This window comes from Kogia breviceps, chromosome 1 (assembly GCF_026419965.1).
Source record: "Kogia breviceps isolate mKogBre1 chromosome 1, mKogBre1 haplotype 1, whole genome shotgun sequence".
Taxonomy (NCBI): Eukaryota; Metazoa; Chordata; class Mammalia; order Artiodactyla; family Physeteridae; genus Kogia; species Kogia breviceps.
Genome location: NC_081310.1, coordinates 189,520,755 through 189,546,943, shown reverse-complemented (window position 1 = coordinate 189,546,943; position 26,189 = coordinate 189,520,755). Strand labels below are relative to the sequence as shown.

At 54.3% G+C, this 26,189-nt stretch overlaps 1 protein-coding gene across 1 annotated transcript; it reads left to right on the top strand.

The window, feature by feature from the left end:
- Positions 1-2,873: 2,873 nt before the first annotated feature.
- PADI6 (peptidyl arginine deiminase 6) lies at positions 2,874-25,156 on the top strand. The gene is made up of 16 exons (XM_059073976.2): positions 2,874-2,965; positions 3,685-3,868; positions 5,588-5,660; positions 8,333-8,397; positions 8,902-9,013; positions 9,825-9,950; positions 13,521-13,699; positions 13,953-14,056; positions 18,038-18,149; positions 19,566-19,673; positions 19,876-20,030; positions 20,741-20,897; positions 20,992-21,115; positions 22,210-22,280; positions 23,382-23,543; positions 24,696-25,156. The coding sequence occupies exons 1-16, from the start codon at positions 2,874-2,876 to the stop codon at positions 24,927-24,929; spliced, it is 2,058 nt and encodes a 685-aa protein (XP_058929959.1). The 3' UTR covers positions 24,930-25,156.
- The last annotated feature ends 1,033 nt before the right edge of the window (positions 25,157-26,189 follow it).

Sequence of the window (26,189 nt, the reverse complement as noted above, 5' to 3'; positions counted from 1 at the left end):
CGCGCAGGCTCAGCGGCCATGGCTCACGGGCCCAGCCGCTCCGCGGCATGTGGGATCTTCCCGGACCAGGGCACGAACCCGTGACCCCTGCATCGGCAGGCAGGCTCTCAACCACTGCACCACCAGGGAAGCCCAACTTTTTAAAAATTGAGATATAATTGACATGTTTAAGGTGTACAAACGTGTTGATTTGATACATTTATATATTGCAATACGAGGACCACTGTAGGGTTAGCTGATATCTCTATCCCATCACATAATTATCACCTTTGGGGGGAGGGGTAGATTTAATTTCATAAAAGCAAATTGAGGGGTTTTCTTTTGTGTGTGGGGGGCGTTCAACTTTCAGACCTCTGAATTGAGATTGTTTGGTGACTGTTTTATATCTGGCTCCCGGAAACCGATTCTGCCCACAGGAGGTTTCTGGGCCAGGGGTGGGGTGGGGGGAATGGTGGGAGGGTGCTCTTAGGACCCATACCTGGGAGGGAGTCTGGGGGACAGTGGGAAACGATGAACTGGGATGTTGTGACCACAAAGGCTTTGGGAGATGCCCTGGGATGCTCTGGGGCTGGGCCCTCTGAGTTGTCCTGAATTAAGACAAGCAGCCTGCCCTTTGTCTCCCCACATTGGATGTAGCTGCCCCCAAGGAGGGGCTGTAACCTAGGGAATTGGCAGTAGACGATTCCAGGAAAGGGACTTGCTGTGAGCAGCCGGAAGCCAACACTCATAGCAGCTGGGGAATTAATGCCTCCGCCCTGAAAAGGGGGCCAGGTGGCATCCCACAATGTCCACCAGTGACCCAAAGTGACCATGGGAGTTGATTATCTCAGGAAACATCACTGGGGAGCTGAGGGAGGACTTCCTACACTGAATCAGCATGTGAGGAAGCATGGGAATCCATGTAAAAGTTGCCTGATGGTTACAAACCCCTCGCTTCATTGGAGAGACCTGGGGAAGCCCACTGGGTTATACTTTGCGGGGATTGGGGGTCATTTAGTCCTTTGGGCCACAAAAACTTATTGAGTACCTACTATGTCCAGGACTCTTGTGGATGATGGGGAGTCAGCGGTGAACAGGAATCCCCTTAGAGGGGGTGCAGGACCTGCTCTAGATCCCTCCAAGCCCCTCTCATGCCCTGAGGGTTCTCCATGCAGCAGGCCAAGGGTGCCCCTCCCCACTATACTCAGAGCCCCGCACAAAGCAGGGCTGCCCAAATGTGGGAGGGACAGAACTCCCTTGCTGTCCTGCTCCAGAATCCTGAGCCCAGCCCTCTCGACCCCTCCCAAGTCAGACCATCCCTTTCCTCCAGCCGGGCTCTGGCCGGCTTTTGTGTGAGCAGATCGGTGGACGGGTGTGGGTGAGCCATTTGGGGTGAAAGCATACACATGATGGGCTCCTCCTACCAGAGGGGCATTTAGGGTCTTCCTGGCCACCCCCTGCCTCCAAGAGCCCCCCAAAAAGCCACTCCTGCAGTTATGCTGCATGCTTAAAGCCTCCAAGGAGGGCTAGTTTTCTTTTTAATCTCGAATTCACCGAGCCTGACTCACCGGCAGCCTTCACACGGTATCCAACTTATGTCCCCCAGGCAGATACACACAGTTTACTCATCACAGCATCGTGTGCCAGGGCAAAAGACTGAACACAAACGCTTATATATGATTGTACAGGCTTCCTCGGAATACTACACAGCCATAAAAAAGGATCAGGATGCTTTTTTACCTACCAATACGAAGAACTTCTGAGTTATAAATACGATAAAGTGAAGAAAGCAAGGTACGGAATACTATGCAGCGTATGTATTACCATTTATGTAAATGTAAGAAAGAGGGGAGGTTATAGGTTCATGTTGCCTTGGTGACGCATAACATTTATTTGGAAAGACTTCGGAGAACCTGATGCCTCTGGCTGCCTGCACGTAAGGGAACTGAATGGGTGAGAGACAGGAGGAGGGAAACTGCTGCTAAGCCCCTTTTGAACTTGGACCCATGAACGTCAGAGCTATCCACGAATAACTATAACCCACGCTTAAAACATAAAATGAACAGTTTTAAAGTGAGCTGGTAAGCCTCGTGGGCTGGAACAGGTGTTCTCATTTCTTTGCTCAGTGAACTCAGCAGAGACGGGGAGCAGCTGGTGACCACGCTAAGCGAGGCTCTTTCATCTATTCATTCCACCAGTACCTGCCGGGCCCCTGCTGGGAGCTGGTGACACAGCTACGGTCAAGGATCCCCCTAATCACCTGGGGAGGGGGGGGCAGCTTCCTGGACCACACCCCAGGAATTTGCAACTTTAAGAAGCCCCCATCCCCCGATCATTTTTGCAACCAGCAGAGTGCTGAGGACCCCTGGTCCAGCACTTTGTGCCTCATCTCATCAATTTCCAAGGAACACACACCTTAGAATCCAGGCCCCAGAGCCTAGGGGTGCTGCCACGTGCCCCCCTCCTGACCACTGCCCCGTGCACCCCCTACAGATATTTGCTCCTGACAGCTTCCAGCTGAGTTAAGCCTCCAGTGCCATGGCCAGGCTGACCAGTCCCAGGCACCAGCTTCCCAGAGCCCCTCTGGCTCCCAGCTGGAGGCTGGGGACGTAGGCAGACAGCCTCAGTCTCCGGGGGTCTGCAGGAACTAGGTGCTTCATAAATTCGTGATGCACGGGCTCTGGCCCCAGCTGCTCCTCGGCACCTCCCTTCTGCCCAGCAAACCTCCATGGCGAAAATCAGTTACACTTGGGTAGCTGCTTAACAAGGGGGCGGGCTGGAGAGGCCCTGAGCCCATAAGAGGGCAGGGCGATGGGGAGCCCCGGGGTCATCCGAGGCCGCTGTGTGAGGGCTGCTGAGCAGGTCTGGGGGCGGTCAGCTTGGAGGGCCGTGCCATGTCCTTCCAGAGCATTGTTCATCTGTCCTTGGACAGCCCTGCCCATGCCATTTGTGTGCAGGGCGTGGAAATCTGCTTAGATGTCAATGGGTGAGGAGCTGGGTGGGGGTGGGGCCGGGCTGGTGCCTCGTTCCCCTCCCGAGGCTGCCCTTGGGTTATGCGGGAGTTGGGGGTTACCTCCGTTCTCCGTATATTACCCTGTTGCCCCGCCTCATCTCAGGGAGCCTAGTTTGGGTCTTTAAGGGCCTCCCAGTCCTGCTTTTGTCCCTCATGGGCTGTGGGGCCTTAGAAGCAAGAGCCTTGCCCCTTCTTGGTCCCCTTACGTGTGAAATGGGGGTGAGGTTGGCTCCCAAGGCAGCCGTGAGGATTGAGTGAGGGAGGCTCCTGTGAGCTGCAGCCTCAGTGGGGAGGTGACTCACAAGGCCATGTCTCCCCAGGTCACGGCACAGACCTCCCAATGGTTTTCCCCTATTAGGATCCCTTGCGGCCGAGACAAGTGGCTCTCCCCTGCTTGGAAGTCAGGAGTTTATAAATAAGATGTAGCCATAGCTTGGTAACTTCTAGTGTCGGTGGGAGGATGGGGTCTGGGCTGGAGCTTGTCGGAGGGAGGACACGGGGGTCCTTGGAGCAGGGCATGGTAACAGTAAGGCTGAAGTTGTGTTAGGACCCCAAAACTGCCCTGACCATAAGTTAGGGTGTCTCAGCACCTGAGAGGCTGGGGGACCATCCCCCTCCACACCAGCTGCACTCTAGGCCGAGAAGGTGAGGCTCTTGTGCCCCAACTTCTATCTCCTCGCCGGGCTACCTAGGTGTGCTCCACAGCAGTGCGAGTCCTTCACCATCGATAGCTCTCCGGGAGTCGTGACCCAAATCTACGGCACAGACCCAGTAAAGATCGGGGAGGGGGCTGCCATGAACTGGTGGCCCCTGTCACATCCCACGAACGTGCTGGTGGGGATGACATCCCCCAGCTCTGCCAACGACAAGGGCAAGGTAGGTCTTGGGGGGAAGATGAGGGGGTCTCCCCCAGGAGATGGAGCTAACACAAACCCTGGGGTCTCCCTTCTAACAGCTGACATTTCCTGAGCTCTGAGTCTGAGAAATTCGGTGCCAAATGTTTTGCACATCTGACCTTACTCAGTGCTTGCAACAAACCTGTGAGGTGGGCACTCCGTGACCCCATTTTACAGACGAAGAAACTGAGGCACTGAGTGAGGGAAGTGCTCTGCCCAAGCCAGTAATCAGCTGAACAGGGATTCAAGCTCAAACATGTCTGTCTCCTCCATATGTGCTTCTGACCAGGACACCAGCTTCCAAATTAGCTGCTTTTGAAGTCTGGCTTGAAAGGTTTCAGCAGCGGAACTCAAATGAGCTTTTTGGCTCAGGCTGATCTCCCAGATGTGGAGCCTCTTAATGAACCTCAAGAGCTACACTGAGTTCAACGCTGAGTACTAGGTATCATGAGTTGAATTTCCAGAGGCTGGCATTACCTCCTTTTACATAACAAGGAAACGGAGCTCGAGAGACCCCTGTAAACCTAAATAGCGAAACTACCGTGGGACAGATCCAGGATCTAAGCCCAAGTCCGTGCCCTTTCCCCTGGGCAGGCTGTCACCCTAACGGAGCCCCTGTGAGGGAGAGGTGCCCTTCCACTTCGTAGAACAGGCTCATCAGAGTCTGAATGGTTAGTGGTGGTTCTGAGTGATCAGAACCACTTGATGCCCAGGCCACACCCCCTGCCAATCAAATCAGCCTCTGGGGCTTCACAGCTCCCAGGTGACTCCAATGTGAAGCTGAGGGTGAGAACAGCTGAGGAAGCACATTCAGGACCAGGGGACTCGTGTTGGCAGAACTTTCTGGAGGGTAGTTAGCAGAGGACTGAGCGGGGCTGACTGAGGGCAGTACACACCCCTCTCTACACTCTGTACGCAGGGCAGGCGACTCCCTAACAGGCAGGTGGTACACTTAGGTAAGACTGAGCATCTCACAGATAAGGGTTGAGGCTGTGATGTGGCCCAGCCGAGCCTAGAGGATCTGAGACATGTTCTCTGCCCAGGGCTCGGCCTCCAGCACCATCAAGAGTGAGAATGCTTACTCCTGGCCCCAGCTAATGGCTAGTTCCGTGGGTCGCGACCAAGGCCTGTGGTCAAGGCCAGTGGCCGAAAGGCAGGTCTTTGTCTAAAGACTCCTCTGGAGGCGGAGGTTGGTGTGGGACACAGGAAACACTGTCCCGCCCCAGTGTCCTGCTTCCTTTTGGGCAGCTTAACCCGTTGGAGGCCCCACATCCTCACGACCCATCTCATGGGTCAACAGGTGGGGTCCCAGGAGGGGCAGGTAGAGTGGGGAGGATGTATAGTGTAACTTAAAGCTTGACCTCTAGAGCTGGACAGCCAAGATCGTAAGTTCTACGCCACCCCTTTTTCTGGCTGAATGATTTAGTCCCTCGATCTCTCTGCCCTTGCGGGTAGAGCCCACCTGGATGGGTTGCTGTGAGGCCTCGGTGTGGAAGGGCCTGGAGGGTCACAGCATGTTATACACGGGGGTTATTACAGTACGATGACTCTGTACTGGCTCACAGCAGGGCACCGGAAGCTCAGAAACTGTAACTCAAGACCAAGGTCAAACGGCCAGACTCAGGTACATGGCTCAGGGTCCTGCTCTGGCCCCCCTGCCCTCTAATGCTCCCACGGCTGCTGGGTGCTGTCCCCACAGGTTTCGGTATCCTACTACCAGCACAACGAGGACGTCCCCATGGCCACAGCTGTGCTCTACCTCACGAGCGTTGGTGAGTGACCTCCCAGCCCTGGAGAGGAGGGGTGGGCTTTGCAGAGGCGAGAGGCGCCGAAGGGGGCTCTCCCTGTCACGAGATGCCTCCCGTGGGTCACAGATGGGTTCACACAGTACCCGTTCCCATGGTCCCTCAGAGCTCAGTGCTGACCTCATTCTCTGACCAGAACAGAGGCCATCGGGACCCCACGTGTTCACATCATCCACCTACCGGTGTCAGGGTCCTACATTCCGCCTCCTCTGTTGCAATGGATGACGTGTCTGGTCCCAAGTTAGTCTTAACCATACCAGACTCTTTCCCCTCTCATTCAATAACATTCCTTCAGCAGTTCTTAGTGATGTAGGAAGCCACTACCCCTCCTGCCCTCCTCTTTAGATTGTTCCAGAACAAACTATATCTATTCCCTTAATAGGAACAAGTTATTATGCCTGTTCTCTTAAGGAACCAGCTATAATGCCTATTCTTAGACCTGATCCTATGTTGTCTTCAAACTCCACTCCCCCACCCCTCTGCATCCTTAGTTTTTCCTCACTATTCCTTGAACCTGCTCAGACCCCAGACCCCTACCACCAGTGCTGCCCTCATTGAGCCCCTGAACACCCTCTACGCACTCAGTTCAGTGGTCTCTTCTCTTCCTGGACCTGTCCTCAGTGTTCATGACACTTGTGGTCCTTTCTTGAGCCATTTAGGGACCCTGCACTCGGCTTTGCCCCTCTGCAGCTGGCCTTTCCTTCTCAGATCCCTGTGCGGGGATCCTTTGGCCACACCCCCCCGACCCCGCCTGTCAGTGCAGTGCTGCAGGGCTCAGGCAGCCGGTCACGTGGCTCTACACACAGTCCACAGGTGACTCGCAAAACTCTCTAGCCCAGCATCGCCCCTAAACGTGGGGGTCTACTCCCCAATATAGCTTCCTGAGTGTCTGACCAATGTCTCAAACCTTTTTTTTTTAAATAATAACAGGTAACATTTGTTGAATGCTTAGAGTGATAGGCAGTTTTCCTATATGTTAAACCAGATCAAATTACCCTAGGAGAGTGTTTCAGAGAAAGCGATATGCAATTTTCAGATCAACATTTCTCTTTGTATTTTAATTATCTATTTTTTTTTTTTTTTTGGCCCTACCCGGCTGGCATGTGGGATCTTAGTTCCCTGACCGGGGATCAAACCGGCACCCCTGCATGGGAAGCGTGGAGTCTGAGCCAAACTCAATACACCCCAAATTGAGCTGATTCCCTCTGCCCCCGAGTGCCTCTTTCCTAGTAGTCTTCCACATCGTGCTAGAAGCTCCATCCTTCCAGCTGGTCAGGCCCAAGCCCTTGGTGTCGCCCTTACTTTCCTCTTAGCCCGTGTTGATCATGAATTTTGTCAGTGTTGCCTTAAGTCTAGCTCGAATCCAGCCACCAGCCACTACCAAAGCTCTCAGCCTGGTCCGAGGCATGGTCATCTCTGCCTGGGTCACCGACAGGTCCCTAGTGCAGTTCCCTGCTCCACCTTGATCTTCTGCAGGTCCAGTCTCAATTCGGCCCCCAGAGAGGCACCTCTCTAAAAGGCTATCAGATAACATCTCTTCCAATCAAAGCCTCCTACCGCTTGCCCACCCTCAGATTAAAGCTGGCATCACCGTTACCTACACAACCTACCCGAGCTGGCCCCTACGCTACCTCTAACCCACGGCCTCTTTCTCTTCCTCTGTTCATCCTGTTCTAGGCACACTGGCCTCTCTGACCCTTGAACTTGCCACCATGCACTTCCTATTCGAATTGCTTTAACCCCAGATACTAACACGGGTCACTTTCTCACCTCCTGCAGGTCTCTGTTCACACTTAGAAGACTTTTCTGATCCAAAACTGAGACACCCCCTCCATCCACTTGTTCCCTGCGGCATTTTACCATTGGACATAATATGTATCTTACTTATGTCTTCACCCCTTGCCACTGCTGCACGTGTGCACGAGTACACACACATACATCCTAAGATCAAAAAGGAGAGGGCCTGTCCCGTGCACTGCTGTATCCCTAGGACCTAGCGCAGTGCCTGGTTGGTGACGGGCATCCTTGAGCGTCAGTGCCAGGTGCTGAGTGGACAGCAGTAAACGAGGTCTGTTCCCTTGGCCCTGACATTCCAGTTGAGAAACAGCACGCTGAATGTCAAGAGTTATGAACAAAAATACAACCTGGGTAAAGCCACGCAGTGGTCAGCAGGGTGGGGGTGGGGTGGGAGGTGGGATGTAAAAACCGAGAAGGAGCCTCTGTGGTGATACTTGTGCAGAAGCCTAGATCCTTAAGCCCTAAAGGGGCTTGGAATTGCCGTGTATTGAGCCCTGGCTGTGTCCTAGAGGGCCAAGGGCTTTCCCAAAGGCAGGGGAGGAGGGCCTTCCAAGTAGGAATCACCTGGGAAGAAACCAAGAGGCACAAATGGCCTCATGACCACAGTGGACTTGTTTTGTGGCCTCCCAGGAGTTTGGGGGAGATACATGAATACCTGGGCCTCTCCAGGCTTGCTCACGAGACACTGTCTGTCTCTGAGGAAATTTCTTCCGAGGCCGGCAGCATGCCCCGAAGGCTGGAGGAACCTGATACCAGCCTTAGGCAGCCCTGGGGCCTCACCTACAGCTCCAAGGCTGCATCCAGCTGGTCTAGGTGGTTGAGACCTCTCCCTCCTGTTGCAGAGCTCTCCCTGGACGTGGATGTCTACCGCAGCGGGAACTTCGAGACAAATGACAAACAGGCTAAGGTGAGGCTTCCAGGGGCAGGAAGCAGGCCAGGGGCCCGGGAGCCAGATCTGGCTCACAGACTCAATTTGGCCTTCATAGTGTCAAATTGCTACAATATAAGGCAGAAGTGCTGACGTCAATTTCTAGCTCTTTCAAAATATTAGAACGTCTGGTGGCACTAGTCTCCCATCTTAGCCTGGTCGTGTAACCAACTAGGCGGGAGGGTCAGCTGCCCCCTTCAGATGGGGACATGTCTCCTCCCGTTCGCCCCAGAGCCCTCCTCCCCTGACACTGAGCAAAGGTAGGAAACTGGTAACTCACATCTAGATCTCCGCCTTCCTCTCAGCCCGCTTACCTGATGTTACTGTCCATCCCTGTAGGTACTTGAGTGGGTGAACTCTGACCCAGAGGTCCCTGTGGCCCTGGAGAAAGGCTTGACTCTGCCCCCGAGGTGGGGTAGCATCTGCAAAGCCAAGGACTTAACATGGCCTCTGCCTGAACCAACATTGCTGTCTTCTTTACAGAAAAACTGGGTCTGGGGCCCCAAGGGCTGGGGTGCCATCCTTCTTGTGAACTGCAGCCCTGCTGACGCACACCAGCTCGTGGACAGGAAGAGCAAGGTGTTCTCTACGGAGGGTGAGAACTGGCCGCTGACCAAGGACCATCACCCACTTTCCTCCCTGGGCTCTGCCTCCCCTGGGGCTTCACTGCTCCACCCCCAGCAAACCCAAATTCCAGGTTGATGTCCCTGCTCTGGGCCCATCAAGTCTCTTTTCAATGGCTTAATGGCTTGAAGCGTGTAACTGGGCAGGAAGGGGCCCCTTGGCAAGAACACAGGCTCTGATGTCAGGTAACAAACAGTTACTTCCTGGCCATGAACTTGAGTATGTTAACTTCCCTGGTCTTGTTTTGCCATCTGTAAAATGGGGGTGATAAAACGGACATCACAGGTGGTTGCGAAGACTAAATGAAGACACACAAGGAGTAGGCGAGACCCTTCCTAAAAACCCTCTTGTAGCCTGGGGCAGGACCCTGAGGGTCCTAGCAAAAGCCCTCTTGGATCTGGTCCTGACTTGTGGTCTGGACGTAGATTCCAGGTCCCAGCAGTGGAATGGGATTTCCTGGTTCACACCAAGGCTGGAGGGGAACCCACGCTGAACTGACCATGCCAGGCCCTGTTCCAGGTGTTTGGGGACCATCTACCCCTTACAACGGATGGGGTAGATGCCACCCTCACTCAGAGTGGGCCCCAGCCGTGGCAAGTTGCCCGTAGCCATAGGTGCAGCAAGTAGCAGAGACAATGATGCAGGCCTAGGCCAGAGCGGGAGGCACAGGGTCCTCGGTGCTCCGGGATACAAGCCCCTCCACCCCCCACCCTACTGCTCCCTCCACCCCTGGAGCGCTGGCCTCCAGAAGCCCCTGAATCTTTGCCTTGTCTTTTGCTCAGAGACAAAGAGTCTGTCCCAGATGATACTGAGAGTTCAGGGACCCAGCTGCATTTTGAAGAGATGCCGGGTGGTTCTCCACACCTCCAAGGAAGAGTCGGAGAAGGCAAGAGTCTACCGGCCACAAAGTGAGTGTTTCTCAACATGCCACGGCCAGTTGCGGCCACACCTGCTCCCGGCAGGGTCGCCGCCAGAAGCCAGCTGGGGACCGAGAGCAGCAGGTCAGGGTCTATTACAGCCGGACTTGTGCCCCTGGGATCCTCCGGCTGCCACCTTCGCCATGGAGTAAGTCTGTACACGTGGGTGAGTCACTGTACCCCCAAGCCACTTGCCCCAGTGGGGGCGATGATTGTGCCTCTCCTACAGGACTTTCACAGCTGGATGAAGAGAGGTGGGCATTAGATGAAAGGGTGGCTGTAGCCTTATATAGATTAATGTCTTCTCCTGAGTATTCCCGCCAGGCGACTCCATCTGTTCCTTAACTGAGACTTGGCTGTATTAGGTTTTGAGAATTCGGAGGCCGGGAAGCCAGAGTGGCAGCTATGCTAGCATATCCAGCCCAGGTACCACACAGCCCAGGTACCGTGTGGCAGGCGGGTGGCATGTCCCTATTCTACAGATGAAAGCGTGGAGGGCTGCTGGCTTAGACAGTGGATGTACCCAACTCCATCAAAATATCCTTCAACAAACAAGTCTTTGGATTTCCCTAAACGGGCTTAGTATTCAGTGCCTCTAAATTGAGATTTAATTCTTCGCTACTTCCTTTTAAAGCCAAGTCTAGCTTCAGCTGGGCAACTGAGGAGCATGTGGTTTATAGTGGGGGCCGTCGCCGCGTCCAGCACGGGAGAGCGCGCCGCGGCTCCCTCCTTACCCGCGCTCGGGGGCCTCAGCTCCGAGTCGGCTCTTCCATCTCTTCTGCAGACCTAGGTCACAGCTGCACTTGGAAGTGACCTGGGACTAGCAGAGAACGCAGCCCAGGTTGTGTGTGGTCCTTTGACATGTGGGCTGGAAATGAGCCTTAGAAACTGTGGCTCTAGGCCTGGTTCAGGCCATGAGGGCTGTTCTGGTCCTATGAAGCCCACTACGTCCAGGCAACTGTGAGGCGGGCTGTGGGCTGGACGGGCCTTGGAGCCTGCCCAGGAGGCCAGGGATGTGTGTACCTGCCCAAGATGCCTCACTTCAAGCCACCTACCTGCCTTTTAAAGTATTCAAAAGTTTAGGGCAGGGCAACACAGCACACTGTGTTAACGTACCCTCCAGGTGAAGCTGAGTTGAGCTGAAGTTGGAAAGCCATCGTCTAAAAGATAGAGCAAAGGAATTTAAGAAATTTCCAGAGAAATTGAAAGCCAGAGCATAAGGTTCGAGAAAGAAAGGAAAACACTTGCATGAAAGCAGTGATCAACTGTGACCAGTGCTGTTGAGTGACTAAGACGCCCAGATCAGTGGGAAAGTTGGTTTCCAAAGCTGGTCATTAGTGACCTTGATAAGAATAGTGGGGATAAAAAAGAGTAGGGAGTTCCCTGGCGGTCCAGTGGCTAGGACTCAGCACTTTCACTGCGGTGGCCCAGCTTCAATCCCTGACTGGGGAACTAAGATCCCACAAGTTGCGCAATGCAGCCAAAAAAAAAGTAAAATGGGCAGGCACAGAGAACATAGACCGTGGAAGGAGTCTGCCGTAAAGGGAAGTATGTGGCGGTAATAACTGGGTGGGGCATGGGGTGGGGGTGGGGAACGGTAGCTGAAGATGGCAGAACACAGCATATCCATGTGCAGATGGGACCCATCCAACAGAGGTGGTGAAATAGACTCAGGAGAAAATTATAGGAATGAATACACACTACTCAGAATATGGGAAGAGGGAGAGTTAATGGCCACAATAGTGTTTCCAAGTACTGCTGAGGCCCCCTCTGAGGTTTGATCATATCCTAAAAGATCTTTCTTTTAGGAAAGATCTAAAAAGATCTAGAAAGTGTGGCTTTCTCCAGCCGCTTGAATGCCAGGGTTGAGGTCTTGGTGTGGGAGCTGACGGCGTGTGCAGGGTGGTGGGTCAGGTAATGGGTCTTGGAACGCGAGGAGGATGCAAAGGGGAGTGGAGGGTGGAGGGTGGGAATCGGCCGTGTAGAAAGGTCTGGGGCTGGGATGAGACTGTAGATGAGCTGGAAAGACTGAAAGAAGACGCCAGATCTGTTTTGGAGGTGGTATCCGAGCCATGAGCCTTGACATTGGCGTCTAAGATGATGCAGAACTCAAGTTCATTGAACTAAGGTCGCAGAAGCAGACTGGATGGTCTGGTCTATGGTGTAAATGGTGCCCAGCACCCTAGTGGTGGAGACAAGCCAGTTCTAGAACAATCCACGGAGGATGGTAAGGGTGGTAGTCGGGTACAGCGAGGAAGGAGGCAGGTGGCATTATCTGATAGCATGTCCTTCAAAGGGATAGGATTCTTGAGGAATGAAGAGATGGTCTAGAAGTGCCATCGAAGATCAAAGGGCACCTGCCCTACCTCTAAGCCCAGGGGTACGTAGAAGGTAGAAAAAAGGAGCACAGTTCAAGGGAGTGTTTACTCTGTGCCCTGGGGCTCCTGCTCTAGAGGGATAAGGATATTTCCTGCCCTCAAAGCCTAGGGCAGATGGACAGACAGCCAAGTACCAAGCAGGGGCTTGGGGAGTGGAGGTGGTGAGAGCTCAGGTTAAGCCAAGCTGAGCGAAGGCAGACAGGGCCTTCTAGGTAAAGGTAACTGTGTTGTGGCTGGTCCTTCTGGCCTCCTTTTCTGTATAATGGGGGTGATCGTTACAGCACCTGCGCCAAAGCATGGTGAGGATGCAAATGAGTCCGCGCCCCGACCCCAGTTGCCGGCACGTAGTAAGTCCACAAGAAACGTCAACTGTGCTTAAGAGCAAGCGACTAGATACGAGAGAAGGCTCCCAGCAGCTGGAGAGAGACCAGATGGTGGGCAGTCACTATCCAGCCCCGCAGCACGCCAAGCACGCCTGTTGCGAACCCTGGGCGGGGGCCCCGAGGGAATGCAAGGGGTGGTCATCTGGTCTCGCCCCCTCAAGGTCTGGCTCAGGGCAAACGAGGAAGCCTCCAGGCAGACTACAAGCAGGAGGCCACATGGGTACCTCCCCGGCGCGGGGGCCGTCCAGTTGGCCCTGCCACACACTAAGGCCAAGCCTGCAGCCAGCACCCCTAGCCCCTGCGACGAGGTTCTTCTGCTGAACCGCCTGGAGCCAGTCTGCGAGGCGAGCCACGGCCCCACTCGGGTGACCACTGTGTCACCACCCAGAGCGAGAGGCCGGTGAAGCAGGCCACGGCCCCAGCTTGTGTCGGACTTTTTGGGTGAGGCTTCCAAGCCTATCTCTGTACAGTTTCTCATCCTGAAGACTTATGATACTCTCCCCAAAGTTGGCCAAAGCGTAGAACCACCACGAGCCTTCACCTCTTGAAGGCAGGTGTTTTTATCTGAGTGCCAGCTCCTGACAGGTCTTTGAAGAGTGAGTAACTGGCCCCCGTTTGTGGGCAAACACCTGGCTGTCCACTAAGCCCGAAACACCAGGAACCTAGGGGCCGAACAGCCATCTTGGCCCCCGCTCTCCTGGGACTCCCGGCCTGACTTCTGACCTGAGGAACGTGCCATTGGGTGTGGTGACGGGCACCAGGCTCCTTCAGCAGCCGGTCTATCCTTCTCTCCTTCCTAGAAGACAGCTCTAGCACCTTCGAATTGGTGCTGGGGCCTGACCAGCACACCTACAACTTGGCCCCCGTCGAGGATGACTTGGAGGAAACCTTCTACGTTGAAGGCTTAGAGTTCCCGTCCGCCAGCTTCTCGGGCTTGATTTCCTACTCGGCCTCCCTGGTGGAAGAGTCTCAAGACCTGGTACATCCCCGGGTAGAAAAGCGGCCCTCAGAGCAGGGACTGTGGGGGAAGGGAGACCTGTCACAGCTGGGCAGAAGATGGGAGCACAGTGGATGGAGCTAGGGTGTCATGTCACCTTTGGGTAAGAGCCCTGTAGAGTACAGGTAAGGGCCCGGAGGTGGGCTGGGCTGAGCAGCTGGAGGCCCGGTGGGGGGGATGGGGAGAAGGTGGACGGGGAACCAGGTCACCAGCAGGACCTCGTCTTACATCGCAGTCGATTCCAGAGACCGTGGTGTACAAAGACACCGTGGTGTTCCGGGTAGCTCCTTGCGTCTTTGTCCCCAGCACCCAGATGCCTCTGGAGGTATACCTGTGCAGGTAAGAAACCCTCAGCCTGCCTGGGCCGGGTCGCTTCTATAACTGGCATGCTCTCCTGTCCGTCGGCGGGGTGGGTAAAGATGATTAGACTTCTCACCAGGAATGTGAAATCCTTCCCCCTGAGGCAGCCATCCGATGCTTGTCTGGATACTTACAAGGCTAGGGCTGGAGCTGTGACCACGGCGGTCCCCTTCTGGTCTTAAGGGGAGACAGACAAACAGCATGGTTTCAGGCAGGATCCAGGGCTATAAAGCCAGGTAAAAAATGGAGGGGGAAGGAGGAGATTGTTATAGGGACAGCAGGGAAGCCTGCAGAGCCAGGAGAGAGCAGGCAAGAGGAGGGGGAGGGGCGACAGGGCAAGGTGAGCAGGGCCTCCGCGTATTAGGGCGTAGCCTCCGGGACTGTAACGGACCCCCAGACAGTGGTTTAGAGTCAACTTTCTCCCACCTAGATGCCCACAGTGGCAGTCAGGGGCCCTGGTTCCTTTCAGGCTGTGATAATGCTTTCCCCTGGGGCGGCGGCTTCATCTTTATGGTGGAGGCGCAGGCACTTCTGAGGCCCGGCCCCTAGGAAAGGGGAGGAGCCAAAGTCCGGGCAAAGCCACCCATTTGTGGCTGCTGGAGTCCGGAAGGCTCCTGAATTGCTCTGCTCACGTGCCAATGGCCTGAAGAGGCACAGGCCACACCTAACGGCAGGGAGGCCAGGAACGATCTCTAGCTATGCGGCTGGGGGAGGGGAGAAAAGACTCTGGCAGGTAAAACCCGTGGGAAACCAGCCAGGGTTCTGCACAACCACTTCGGCCACGTGGAAAACCAGAGGTACAAATAAAAGGAACCAGTTCAGCCATTGCGATCATGTGGGCCAGACGCAGCCATGGCTTGGGCCGGGGTGGTGGGAGCGCGCAGTGGTTAGATTCAGGATTGCTTGGAAGGTAGGCTCCCCCGCCCCCAAGTTAGCTGAGGGATGGGAGGCAAAGCAACAGGAGTGTCCCCTGGGTTTGGGGTATGCAACAAGAAGAATGGTGGTGCCCCTGCCTGGGGTGGGGTAAATCGGTGCTTTGCCTCTGGAGACACAAAGCTAGAGACACCCGTTAAGTTTCTAAGTGTCTGGAGCTCAAGGGAAAGTCTGGCAGCTGGAGATGGGGGGCCCTGGCACGTTGTGGGTATTCAGAGCCACAGGCCTAGCTGAGCTCAGAGGAGGAGGAAATATATTGGGAAGATGCCTGAGAAGTGAGCTCTAGAGCCATAGAACCCTTGGCTCCAGACAAGAACCTAGCAAAGGAGTCTGAGAAGGAAGAAGAAGTTCCAATAAAAACCAGGTGAGTGGAGACCCAGAGGTTAGGGGAGGGTGATACCTGGTAAGGGGCCAACCATGGAAAATTCCGAGGAGAATAAAGTGCCCATTGGGTTTGGCAAGATGGGGGCCACTGTGCAGAGCGTGATCCTGAGTGGTGGGTTTGAAAGTGCGGTGGGGTCACAATTGTGTCAAAGGAAGAATGGGAGGGGAGTACTCTGCAGAACTCCAGAGAAATGGTCTGAAGGGGATTGGGGAAAGGGAAGGCTGTTTTTTAAGGGAAGCAAAGAATAATGCTAATGGATGTGATCCAGCAGAGAAGGGGAAAACTTGGTGGGGAAAAAGCGAACAGGTCACATTGGCCTTAATAGGTAGGACAGCTCACCCACTTCCTAGGAGCAAGTTGACTAGAGGAACTATTAGTGGCAGGATGCTGTCTGGTGCTAAGGACCTGTTGAAGATGCCAACTTAGAGAACCATCACTGTGGTTTTTCTCCGACATTTTTGGTAACAAGCTCTAGGGAAGAAGAAATGTAGAACTGAATCTAACCAGGACTGTAGTTTTGCCAGGCAGATAAGCCCAAGGGGAAGGATAAGGGTATAATTATTATGATGCATCACAGACTCAAAGCTGGATAAGGAGAAAAGCAAAGACATGAGATGATGGGAATAAAAGCAGTTGAGGGCCAGGCATCACAGTGATATCAAGCTAAGCTGCTGGCCCAGGGACCAAAGTGAGCAGGGAAGATGGAGGTGATGCAACTGGACAGTTGATCTTGGAGGTGGTGAGACCATTGGGTTGGGAGGGTAGAAATAAGACCTTGTCAAGTCAAGGATCTGAAGAGGTCATGGTGGCCTGGCTGTAGCACCTCATGGCAAGGAGTACGTCCATCCCTCCTCCAGACTCAGTGGAGAGAAAGAAGAAAAATAGCTCTTCCACGGTAGGGCTGCTAGGGAGTAAGGTCCACAGAGGAACGCCAGTCTTCAGAATGAGAAGGTAAAAGGGAAGAGCTCGAGGGATTTTGCTGACAGCTGATATCCAGGTATAAGATCTTTCTTGTCTTTTGTATCTGAAGAGAGAAGTTCACTCACAGGAGGCATCGACTGAGACTCTGATCTTCTAAGACTCTCCCATAAGGGTGGTATTCAGGCATGGCTTGACCCAGCTTTGCCACAGATGGTGTACAAGACTGGGGCTACACTTCCTCCCCCAGCACACATCTCAGACTGTTTCAGACCTTGTCAGACTGGCCAGTTCCCTGCAGTCTTGTCTGTGTAGAATCGAAAAATAGGTTCTTTGGAACCTATTGCGTGGAATAGCAATTCAAGTTTTGGACCTGGATTAGAATCCAAATTTTTTACACTTCCCAATGGTGACCTTGCTGGCATTCAACTCATGAGGACCTGTTGGTAAAATGGGTGGTCTCAACGTCAGCCCCAGACATCACGGTTTCTCTCCAACAAGGAATGGATGTACACCGTGGGCCTGTAAGCCTGGTGCTATACATGATGGCACTAAGACCTCAGGGCTCAAGACCCACCCCCGACAACCATATGAATATGACAGCCTAATTGGCCATCTCAAGGGGGCACTAGGCTTCTTGGCTTCTCGGGAGAAAAGTACAGCCCCCTTGTGGTGAGCGGAGCCAGCCCTCTGGGTAGATCAAGGCAGGAGAGCCTGGGGCATTTCCTAGATCACTGGGGCAGGGGGTGGAATGTGACTGCAGAGTAGGGACAAGCAGGGTCTCAGGACATGAGAGCGGAGATTGACACCAGCAATTTAAAAAAGTTTTTATTGGAGTCTAGTTGATCTACAATGTTGTGTTAGTTTTAGGTGTACAGCAAAGTGATTCAGTTAGACATACATCCATTCTTTTCTAGATTCTTTTCCCGTATAGGTTATTACAGAATGTTGAGTAGAGTTCCCCGTGCTATACAGTAGGTCTTCATTAGTTATCTATTTTATTTATTGTAGCATGTATATGTCAATCCCAATTTAGCCCTCCTCCCCTTTCCCCCCTGGTAACCATAAGTTTGTTTTCTACAACCGTTGACTCTACTTTTGTTTTGTAAATAAGCTCATTTGTATCCGTTTCCTTTTTTTTTTTTTAGAGTCCACATATAAGCGATATCACATATTTGTCTTTCTGTGTCTGACTTACTTCACTCAGTATGACAATCTCTAGGTCAATCCATTGCTGCATATGACATTATTTCATTCTTTTTATGGCTGAGTGATATTCCATTGCATATATGTACCACATCTTCTTTATCCATTCCTCTGTTGATGGAACAACAGAGGTTGTTTCTTCCATGTCCTGGCTATTGTAAATAGTGCTGCAATGAACATTGGGGTGTATGTATCTTTTTGAATTATGATCATAATTATGACCCATAATCATGGGTCATATGGTAGTTCTATTTTTAGTTTTTGAAGAAGACACTAGCAATTCTTGACCTGACTTTGCCATGAGCTAAAATAAACCGAGTGATTCCGGGCAAGGCACGCCCTGAGCTTACCAGCTGGTGCTCCATGACGTGGGGGGACAGCAGCTCTGCTTACCTCACGGGCAGGGGCATCATCTCTCCTGACCAGAAGGAGGTTCCCCCTTCCCCTGGGACCCAGAGGTCATGACCGGTCGGGGAGCCTTGGAGGCCTTCCTAGAGCCGGCTTATCTCCCGTGGCAGAGAGCTGCAGGTCCAGGGCTTCGTGAACACAGTGATGGAGCTAAGCGAGAAAAGTAACATCCAGGTGGCATCTGTCTACGAGGATCCCAACCGCCTGGGCAGGTGGCTCCAGGTAACCCCCCACCTGTGGGGGAGGGGGGGGGAGACACCATGTGCAGCACATTCAACAAGCTTCACCAGCTTCTGTTCAGCCTTCCAGCAGAGCTAAGACTAACCAGGGGTGGCTTTGTTCTTAGGAGGTCAGTGGTGGCTGAGATGAAATGACTTGCCCAAGTCCTAGCCACTAAGGGGTAACGCTTAGAGTCCAACCTCCTCCCATTCCAGAACGTACACGTTCGAGACCACAGAACACCTAACCCTAAGGCCCAGGTGTCTGAGGGGCTGATGCCTCCAGCTACAGGCCGGCAGGCCCGGGGCACTGCCCCAGGGTCCAGCTTGACCCTGGCTGAGCAGGAAGTGTCGAGCCCAGTCTTTTGCGGTCTGGTCTGTAGTCACAAATGACGAGGACCTGTCTAAGTAGTAGCGATGAGGGAGAAGGGTGCCGACTTCTGCTTCTGATCTTGCCGTGGTAGAACTCTATGTACCATGAAAGCAAGAAAATGATATGGTCTAGTGAGTTACTAGATTAACCTTGGCGCTTTGGGTGGTCAGGAAAGTCTTCAGAAGGGGGAAGCAAGGAGCTGGCTTTGCAAAGATTGGGGTTGGGGGTGGATTCGAAGTTGGGAGCCCTTCAGGCACAGAAACAGCCGACTGAACATCCACCACGTGAGGAACAGAAAAGCTGGTGTGGCCAGATCAGAGTGAACTACAGTCAGAGGTAGGTAAGAGCTAAATTATATATCGGGGACCTTTTACACAAAGGTAAGGAAGAGAAGAAACCAATCCCAAGCAAGACGAGGGGAATTCCCTGGCAGTCCAGTGGTTAAGACTCCGTGCTCTCACCACCAAGGGCCCGGGGTTCGATCCCTGATTGGGGAACTAAAAGCCCATGAGCCGCGCCGGTGCAGCAAAAACAAAACCAAACAAGATGACGTTGAATGGTATGAATCAGGGGAGCTGAACGTTCTGACCTAGGTTTTAAAAAGACCCTCTGGCTGAGAAGTAGAGAGCCAGCCTTAGGAAGGGGCAGGAATAGAAGAGATGCTGATTGGAGGGCCTGACAGTCACATGGGGAAGAGGCGGTCTTCCCCAGGTGGCTTCCCCTGAACAGTACCAGAGAGGAGTCCACTTGGAACGTATTTTGGAAATAAAGCCAACAAGGCTTGTTCACGGATTTGGTGCAGGAGACGAGAGGAGGGAGAGTCTTAGGTGACTCATCAGGTTTTAAACCTGACGAACAGAAGGGACAGGCCAGGGAAAATCCCCAGGAAGGGGCGGAGGCCTGTGCAGGGTTTTGAGGGGGTTCTCCCTGTACCTGCTCTCTGGCGGTGGCCCGTGTACAGGGAGCACTTGTGGCTGGAAAACCGGATGTGGGAAAGCAGCTGATGGAGCGAGAGAAACTCACAACTTGTTTCCCTGTGTCCTCCAGGATGAGATGGCCTTCTGCTATACCCAGGCTCCCCACAAGACTATTTCCTTGGTCCTCGACACCCCTCGGCTCCCCAAGCTCGACGATTTCCCCTTGAAATACTCACTGGTGGGGGCTCGGTTTGACTGATCTGAACTTGGTCCAACCTCTCAGGCCTGGTGCCTGCTGGAAGTGATGGGTGCCAGGGGAGAGGGCCCAGGTGGCCTCTGGGGGAAGGGGGTGTGGGAATCTACTGAGTCTGGAATGGGGTAAGACTGAGGCTTAACACCTGTCCCTCCTAACACCCTGCCCCTGCTGGGTCTCCTTCCAGAGCCCTGGGGTTGGCTACATGACCCAACGCACCCACGACCATACGGTGGCCAGCATAGATTCCATTGGGAACCTGATGGTGTCCCCACCTGTCAAGGCCCAAGGGAAAGAATACCCTCTAGGCAGGATCCTCATTGGCAGCAGCTTTTACCCCAGGTGAGGCAAGAGGCCAGGTGGTGGCCAGATGCCTTCAAACCAAAGGGAGGGACTCTTGTAGTTCACCTGGACCCACCTGATTCCCAGAGGACTCAGCAGGTCATCTGCTCTGGACCTTAAACCGTCAAGTCAGGGCCTCTGAGTCTTTGATTCATGTAGGAGACTAGAGGTAGAGAAAGCAGACAAACCACTCATTGAGTGGTGATTCCAGGGTTTAAATTGAAGCATGCTAAATTTGGTTGGCCTATTGACCCAACATGATGTTACAGCCACAAGATGTGTGGCTAGATTTCTTGGTGGCCGCTCATCTAAATCCAGGAAATACTTGCGTCCCAGGGTTCAGTCTTTATCTAGAATCCACTGGCTCAGTCCTGAGTTGAGCCAGAGTAAAGGATTCTTTTTAAAATTTTTATGGAAATATAGTAGACTTACAATGTCATGTTAATTTCTGCTGTACAAAGTGACTCAGTTATAGTTGTATACATATTCTTTTTCATAGTCTTTTCCATTATGATTTCTCACAAGGTATTGAATATAGTTCCCTGTGCTCCACAGTGGTAAGGGATTCTTAATAACCACCCCACCCCGCTATGGACCAGCCAATGGGTAGAGCAGCCAGTTACCCAAAGGTAGCCCGGCACTCACCGAGTAGTTGGCAGCCAACCTGGGCCATGCCGGCTCACGGGCTGTTCTTTCCATCTTCCCTTTAGCAAGGACTGCCGGAACCTGAGTAAGACCCTCCGGGACTTCCTCTACGCCCAGCAAGTCCAGGCCCCAGTGGAACTCTTCTCCGACTGGCTGATGATTGGCCATGCCTATGAGTTCATGTGCTTCCTCCCTGCACAGTACAAGGTGGAGGACAAAAAGGTCTGTGTTGGGGGCTGGAGAGGACGTCTCCCACCTTCTTTCAGAGACTTCTGGAAGGGAAGCTAGAATCTGACCCTAGTTCTTTGATTCCCAGGACTTCCGGCTGCTCCTGGCCAGCCCCAGCTCCTGCTACAAACTGTTCAAGGAGAAACAGAAGGAGGGCTATGGAGACGCACGTCTGTTTGAAGGGATTAGAAAAGATCAGCTCCTTTCTAATGGTAAGGGGACCCCCCCCACCCCGGAATAGAGGGAAGCTCCTCGGTCCCAGATGTCTTTTCTAGAGAACCGTTTCTACTCGGTTCCTCCTGATAGAAAAGGATCCTAGGGAAGCATAAAAGCATGAAATGTGCCATGTTAGAACATCTTGTTCTCTTTCAGGGTCATTCTGGTGGTACTAGGACAGGACAGGCAGATCAGCCAGAAATTCTGGGATGGCTGAGAGGCTGCTAGAATAGATGCAAAGGGGAACTTAACACATGGATGGCTCCACGTGGTGGGGGGCAAAGCAGATGCTACCAACACCGGTGTCTGGATCTCTTCGGGGAAGGTTGGGTTAAGTACCTGGGTGTTGGGACTTCAGGGTCTCCTGGTCACCCTGCAGGAAGACATAAGTGGACAAGCAGAGATTGTGGGGCCTGGTGCCGCAGCAGTTCTGTTCTAAACCTTCTGGAAACCTAGAAAGGGAGTGGGGGGGGGTGACGTTCTTGGCGTGTGGCCTGAGGACCAGCAGCTTCAGTATCACCTGGGAGCTTGTGAGAAATGCAGAATCTCAGACCAAATTTTGAGGTGCAGCCCAGGATCTCATGGCTCTGGGAGGGCTCATGGAAGGCGACCTTGAGTCTGAGCCACCTGGCACACACCAAAGACCTTGTGTTATCTCAGCTCATGGCCAAGTGGAGCAAGTGAAGAACAAAGTTAAGTAACCCGGGCAAGATCATGAGTGGCAGGTAGCCAGGCTGTACACAGAAGGCGTGGAGGTGCCAGGTGAGTCGGGGCCGATGGCACTTGCTCAGCTGGTCCGGGCTGCCTGCCTCAGACCCGATCCCCAGGCACCCTCCCCTCCGACCCGGGACCGAGTGGCCGGTCGTGGCAGTGGAAGTCCTCCTGGGCTTTCATGGACCCTGCTGAGTCCCCACATGGGACATTTGACCTAGAATGGGCCCCTGGAGGCCAGCCAGGCCACCCACCATCGTCACTGGCCAGAGAATATACCCAGTCAGCTGTGCCCAGGACTGGAGTCTGCCCAGCCCTGGACCACATGGCCCGCCCCCTATAGCCCACAGGCCTGCCCGCCCTCTCCTCCTTCCTACAGGGAGGGAGGCCAATACCATCAATCAACTTCTGGCTGATGAAAAAATGAGGAAGCAGAACAGCTACGTGGAGGTAGGGGCCAAGGCTTGGTGGGAGGCGGTGACCGCCTTGGCAGCGGGTCCCTAGCTGAGCGATAACCATCACCAAACCTCACACGCGATACCTCACTCCAGTCCTCAAAATAACCCCATGAAGTAAACCCACCTTGCCTATGAGGATAGCAAGGCCGAGAAGAAAGCCACCAGCCTGAGCCGATGAACTGGGGAACCAGGTTTGAACCCCAAGTCATCTAGTGTTGGACCCGAAGACAGTGCTGTAGCTCAGCCTCCTGACAGAGGACCTCCCCGACCCTGACTTCTCTGGGAAGCTCTGGGCACCAGAGAACCCAGCAGGGCCTCCTCAGCACTTCTGGATGAAGCAGCCCTTGAGCTCAGAGTCAGAATCACCCAGCACCTCAGGCCCCTTAAAATGTGAATTCACAGGCTGTGAGAAGCAGATTTTCCAGAAATCAAATTAAACAACTAGCGGGGAAGCCACGGCCTGGAGAAAGGACGATGACAGGCCCAAGGTCACCCGTCAGCATAAAATCGCCTGGTCCGCTGAGTCCTTATGGCTCCCGGCCAAGGCACGCTCTGTGCCCTGTGACCTCTGCTGAAACAGGGGAGGCCTCCGGGCACGGCAGGGTGGGCAGCAGCCAGGTGGGGGTCCAAACAGCGTCTCTGAGGCCTGGTGACACTCACCGTGGGTGTGAGGTCATAAGCCCTATGTCAAGACCTAGGAGATGCTCAGGCATCGGGTGGGTACTAGCTGGTCTGGGCAGGGAAGTACCCCGGGGGTCCACTGCTGGTGTCCCTTCCTAAGGATGGGGGCAAGTGCCTGGGTTTGAGGACCTATTCTTGCCCTTGCCCAGGTCCCCCACTCTGGCCAGGACTGAGGGCTAAGGGGGCCCATGCTACTGCAGAATTAGGTCTAGGAGCGGCGCTGGCTCTGATGAGCCGAGGGGCCCCGGCCTCTCGAGACCAGGCCTGTGCTCTGAGCCCCGACTTCAGAGGGCCGGGCCCCGCCCTGCATGGCTCCCCGCCTGCAGTCAGTGCCGAGGAGATGCAGCTGCTTCGGGCTGGTCCCCGGTACCCGACCAACTCGCTGCCCTCCCGGCCCCTCCCCGCCCCGCAGAAGTGCATCGACCTGAACCGCAACATCCTCAAAAGGGAGCTGGGCCTGGAGGAGCAGGACATCATCGACATCCCGCAGCTCTTCTGCCTGGAGCATATCGCCAACATCCCCTCCAGCGAGCAGACCGAGAAACTCTACGCGAGGCCCTACTTCCCTGACCTGGTGAGGGGCGCGGGGCGCGGGCTGGGTGTCCCCGGGCTGGGGCTGGGGGCGGCCTGGCCGACTCCGGCCAGCCTCTTGACGGACACGGTGCTAGACTACGGAGGCGGGGGCCCAGCTGACGGTGGTGCCTGAGAGGAAGGGAGGGGAAAGCCCTTCTCTCCCCCAGTTGGAGAAGACCCCTCCAGGGAGCAGGTGAGCGGGCGCCCAGCCTGGACGACTTGCCAAACAGGGACCAACTTCAAGAGCCCACCTCACAGACGGGGACGCTGGGCTTCACCAGAGTTGAGGGGGTAAAGCCGTCTGCTGGCCGTGAGACCATGGGCAAGCTTCCTGATGAGGTCCTCCTGTCCACGTATCTGGGCAGCATCCTCCTATTCAGAACAGGAATTGGGAATTTTGGGGTGTTGGGTATATGAGATACCCCTGCTAGGCCAAGCCTTCCAACCATGGCCTACATCTGACCTTTCTCTCACCACTGTGACCCATCGCGTAGGTGCTTAGAATGAATTGAGACACTTGGGCTCATCGATTCCTTAAACACTTGCAGGCCTCTTCTCTGAGCCCCAGGGACACAGGCCCTGCATTCAACCGCTCATGGTTCTTTTTACAAGACCAGTGAGGCCCTCTGGGCATGCAGTAGGAGACTTCATAGGCCCTGGGAGTAGGGAGGTATGGGTAATGGTGAGAGAAGCTGCTTTTGAGGAAGAGATGCTAGAATTAAGATGCGAAAAATGGACAGAAGTCCAATGGCAAAGCCGGGGGTAGAGAGCATTCCAGGAGAGGTAGGCAAGATTATGGCACAAACAAGACTAGAAGGCCAGGACAAGAGAGATGCAGTAGAGGACAGAACAGGGAAGTTGGCAGACCTCAGCTAGGCAAGATTTTGGTGTTGCTATTGAGAAACGCATCAGGAGTCATTGGAGGGTCAAGCAGAGCGGGGTGGAGTTTGCTCGGATGGATTAGCGATGTCTGTCTGAGCACAGGCTTGGAGAAGGGGGTACCCTGGGCTTGTCTTTCCTGCTCTAGCCCAACTACAGAGGCAGCTGGGTTTTCCCTTGCAATGAACCCCGCGGCCTGCCTTCCTTAGAGGAGGGACAGGGGCCTCTCTTCCACGGCTCTGACCCCCGTTCATCCTAACTGCCTCTCTGACAGCTGCAGATGATCGTGATGGGCCAGACCCTGGGCATCCCCAAGCCTTTTGGGCCCCAGATCAATGGTACCTGCTGCCTGGAGGAAAAGATCCGCCAGTTGCTAGAGCCCCTGGGATTCCAGTGCAACTTCATTAACGACTTTGACTGCTACCTGACTGAAATCGGAGACTTCTGCTCCTGTGCCAACATCCGCCGGGTGCCCTTTGCCTTCAAATGGTGGAGGATGGTGCCCTAGACCCATCTTAGCGCTGCCAGCCCTGCCCCAGCATGAATGGCCCACTATCACCACTCAGCAGCGTCTGACCCTTGCCCTGCTCAGGGGCCTGGAGTCAGGGTGCTACACCCCTTACTCACCCTGTTCACCCCCGTCCCTCAGCATTCAGCGGGGCAGCAATACTGGCAGCTTGAGCCCCTTGGAAAAAGATGGAAAGTGGTCACTGAGAAGTTACCGAATGCCCATTAAAGCCCTAATCGTTCTCACTGCATTTTGGCCGTGGCTGCCTCATTTCGGGGCAGGGGGTAATGGCTGAGGATCGAAAGCAGAGCAGGCTGGGACACCTGTGGTCAGGCTGTCCCCCCACTGGGAGGCGCGGGGGACCAGGCTACCATGGAGTTGCTGTCCCTCGTCTTTAAGGTCTTTGTGTGTAGTGGGAAGTGGTTAGGCTCTGATCACGCAAATTCTTCTCCAGTTCGAGCATCTGATGAGCTGGATGTAGATGCTTGAGCTGAATGTGACAGACTCTAGAGGCTTGGGGAAGGGAGAGGACTCCCCCTTGGCCTGGTAGGAGCTGCAGGAGGCCAGGCCCAAAGAAGAGTGACCCCCGTGCCTTGTGGAGACAGCGGGCATCAGCAGAGAGGCTCTAGTCTCCTTGGTCAGCAGGTATTAAGACTCTGAAGGGCAAGCTGCGACAGGCAGGCCTGCATGGACCCTTGTTAAGCCCAAAGTGTCCAGGGGAGAGGAAACAAACACCCACTCTAGGACCCAAAGCTGCCCATTGCCCTATCTCTGCCCACCCCTATGTTTATGGCACAAAAATGCTATTACGTCGAATGATCCTGAGGTTTAACCACAGCTGCCCCCACCCTGCCCCTCCTCCTGCCGACGGGAAGCTCCAAGCAGTCCAGGTACGTGGGATGGGGCAGCGCCTATGGGAGGGGCTGATCTGATGCCACAAGGCAGCCGGCATCCCAGAGGCTCCACAAACGGGACCGGTGTTGCCATGCTGGTGGCTGGTGGCCTGGAGCAAAGGCTGTCAACTTGGGTAGAACAGAGAAGGCCCGGGGCCTCTGAACCCATGCACGATTGGCTGCTTGGTGCCCCCAGGTGGACAGCTCGCCACACTGCCAGTAAGGGGCCAGCATGGCCTGAAAGGGGCACGTGTGTGACCAGTGCTGAAGTGACAACAGGGCTCCCTTATGAGGAGTGGGTGGAGGGTGGGGAAGAGCACGTTACACAGCCCTCTTCCGGTGCTTTCCGCGCCTCGTCCTCTCAAAG

Coding starts and splice junctions, on each gene's coding strand:
- PADI6 (XM_059073976.2), top strand. CDS start 2,874: ATGTCCTTCCAGAGCATTGTTCATCTGTCCTTGGACAGCCCTGCCCAT. Junction 9,014..9,824: donor CAAGGTGTTCTCTACGGAGG/GTGAGAACTGGC, acceptor TCTTTTGCTCAG/AGACAAAGAGTCTGTCCCAG. Junction 20,898..20,991: donor ACAAGGTGGAGGACAAAAAG/GTCTGTGTTGGG, acceptor TTTGATTCCCAG/GACTTCCGGCTGCTCCTGGC.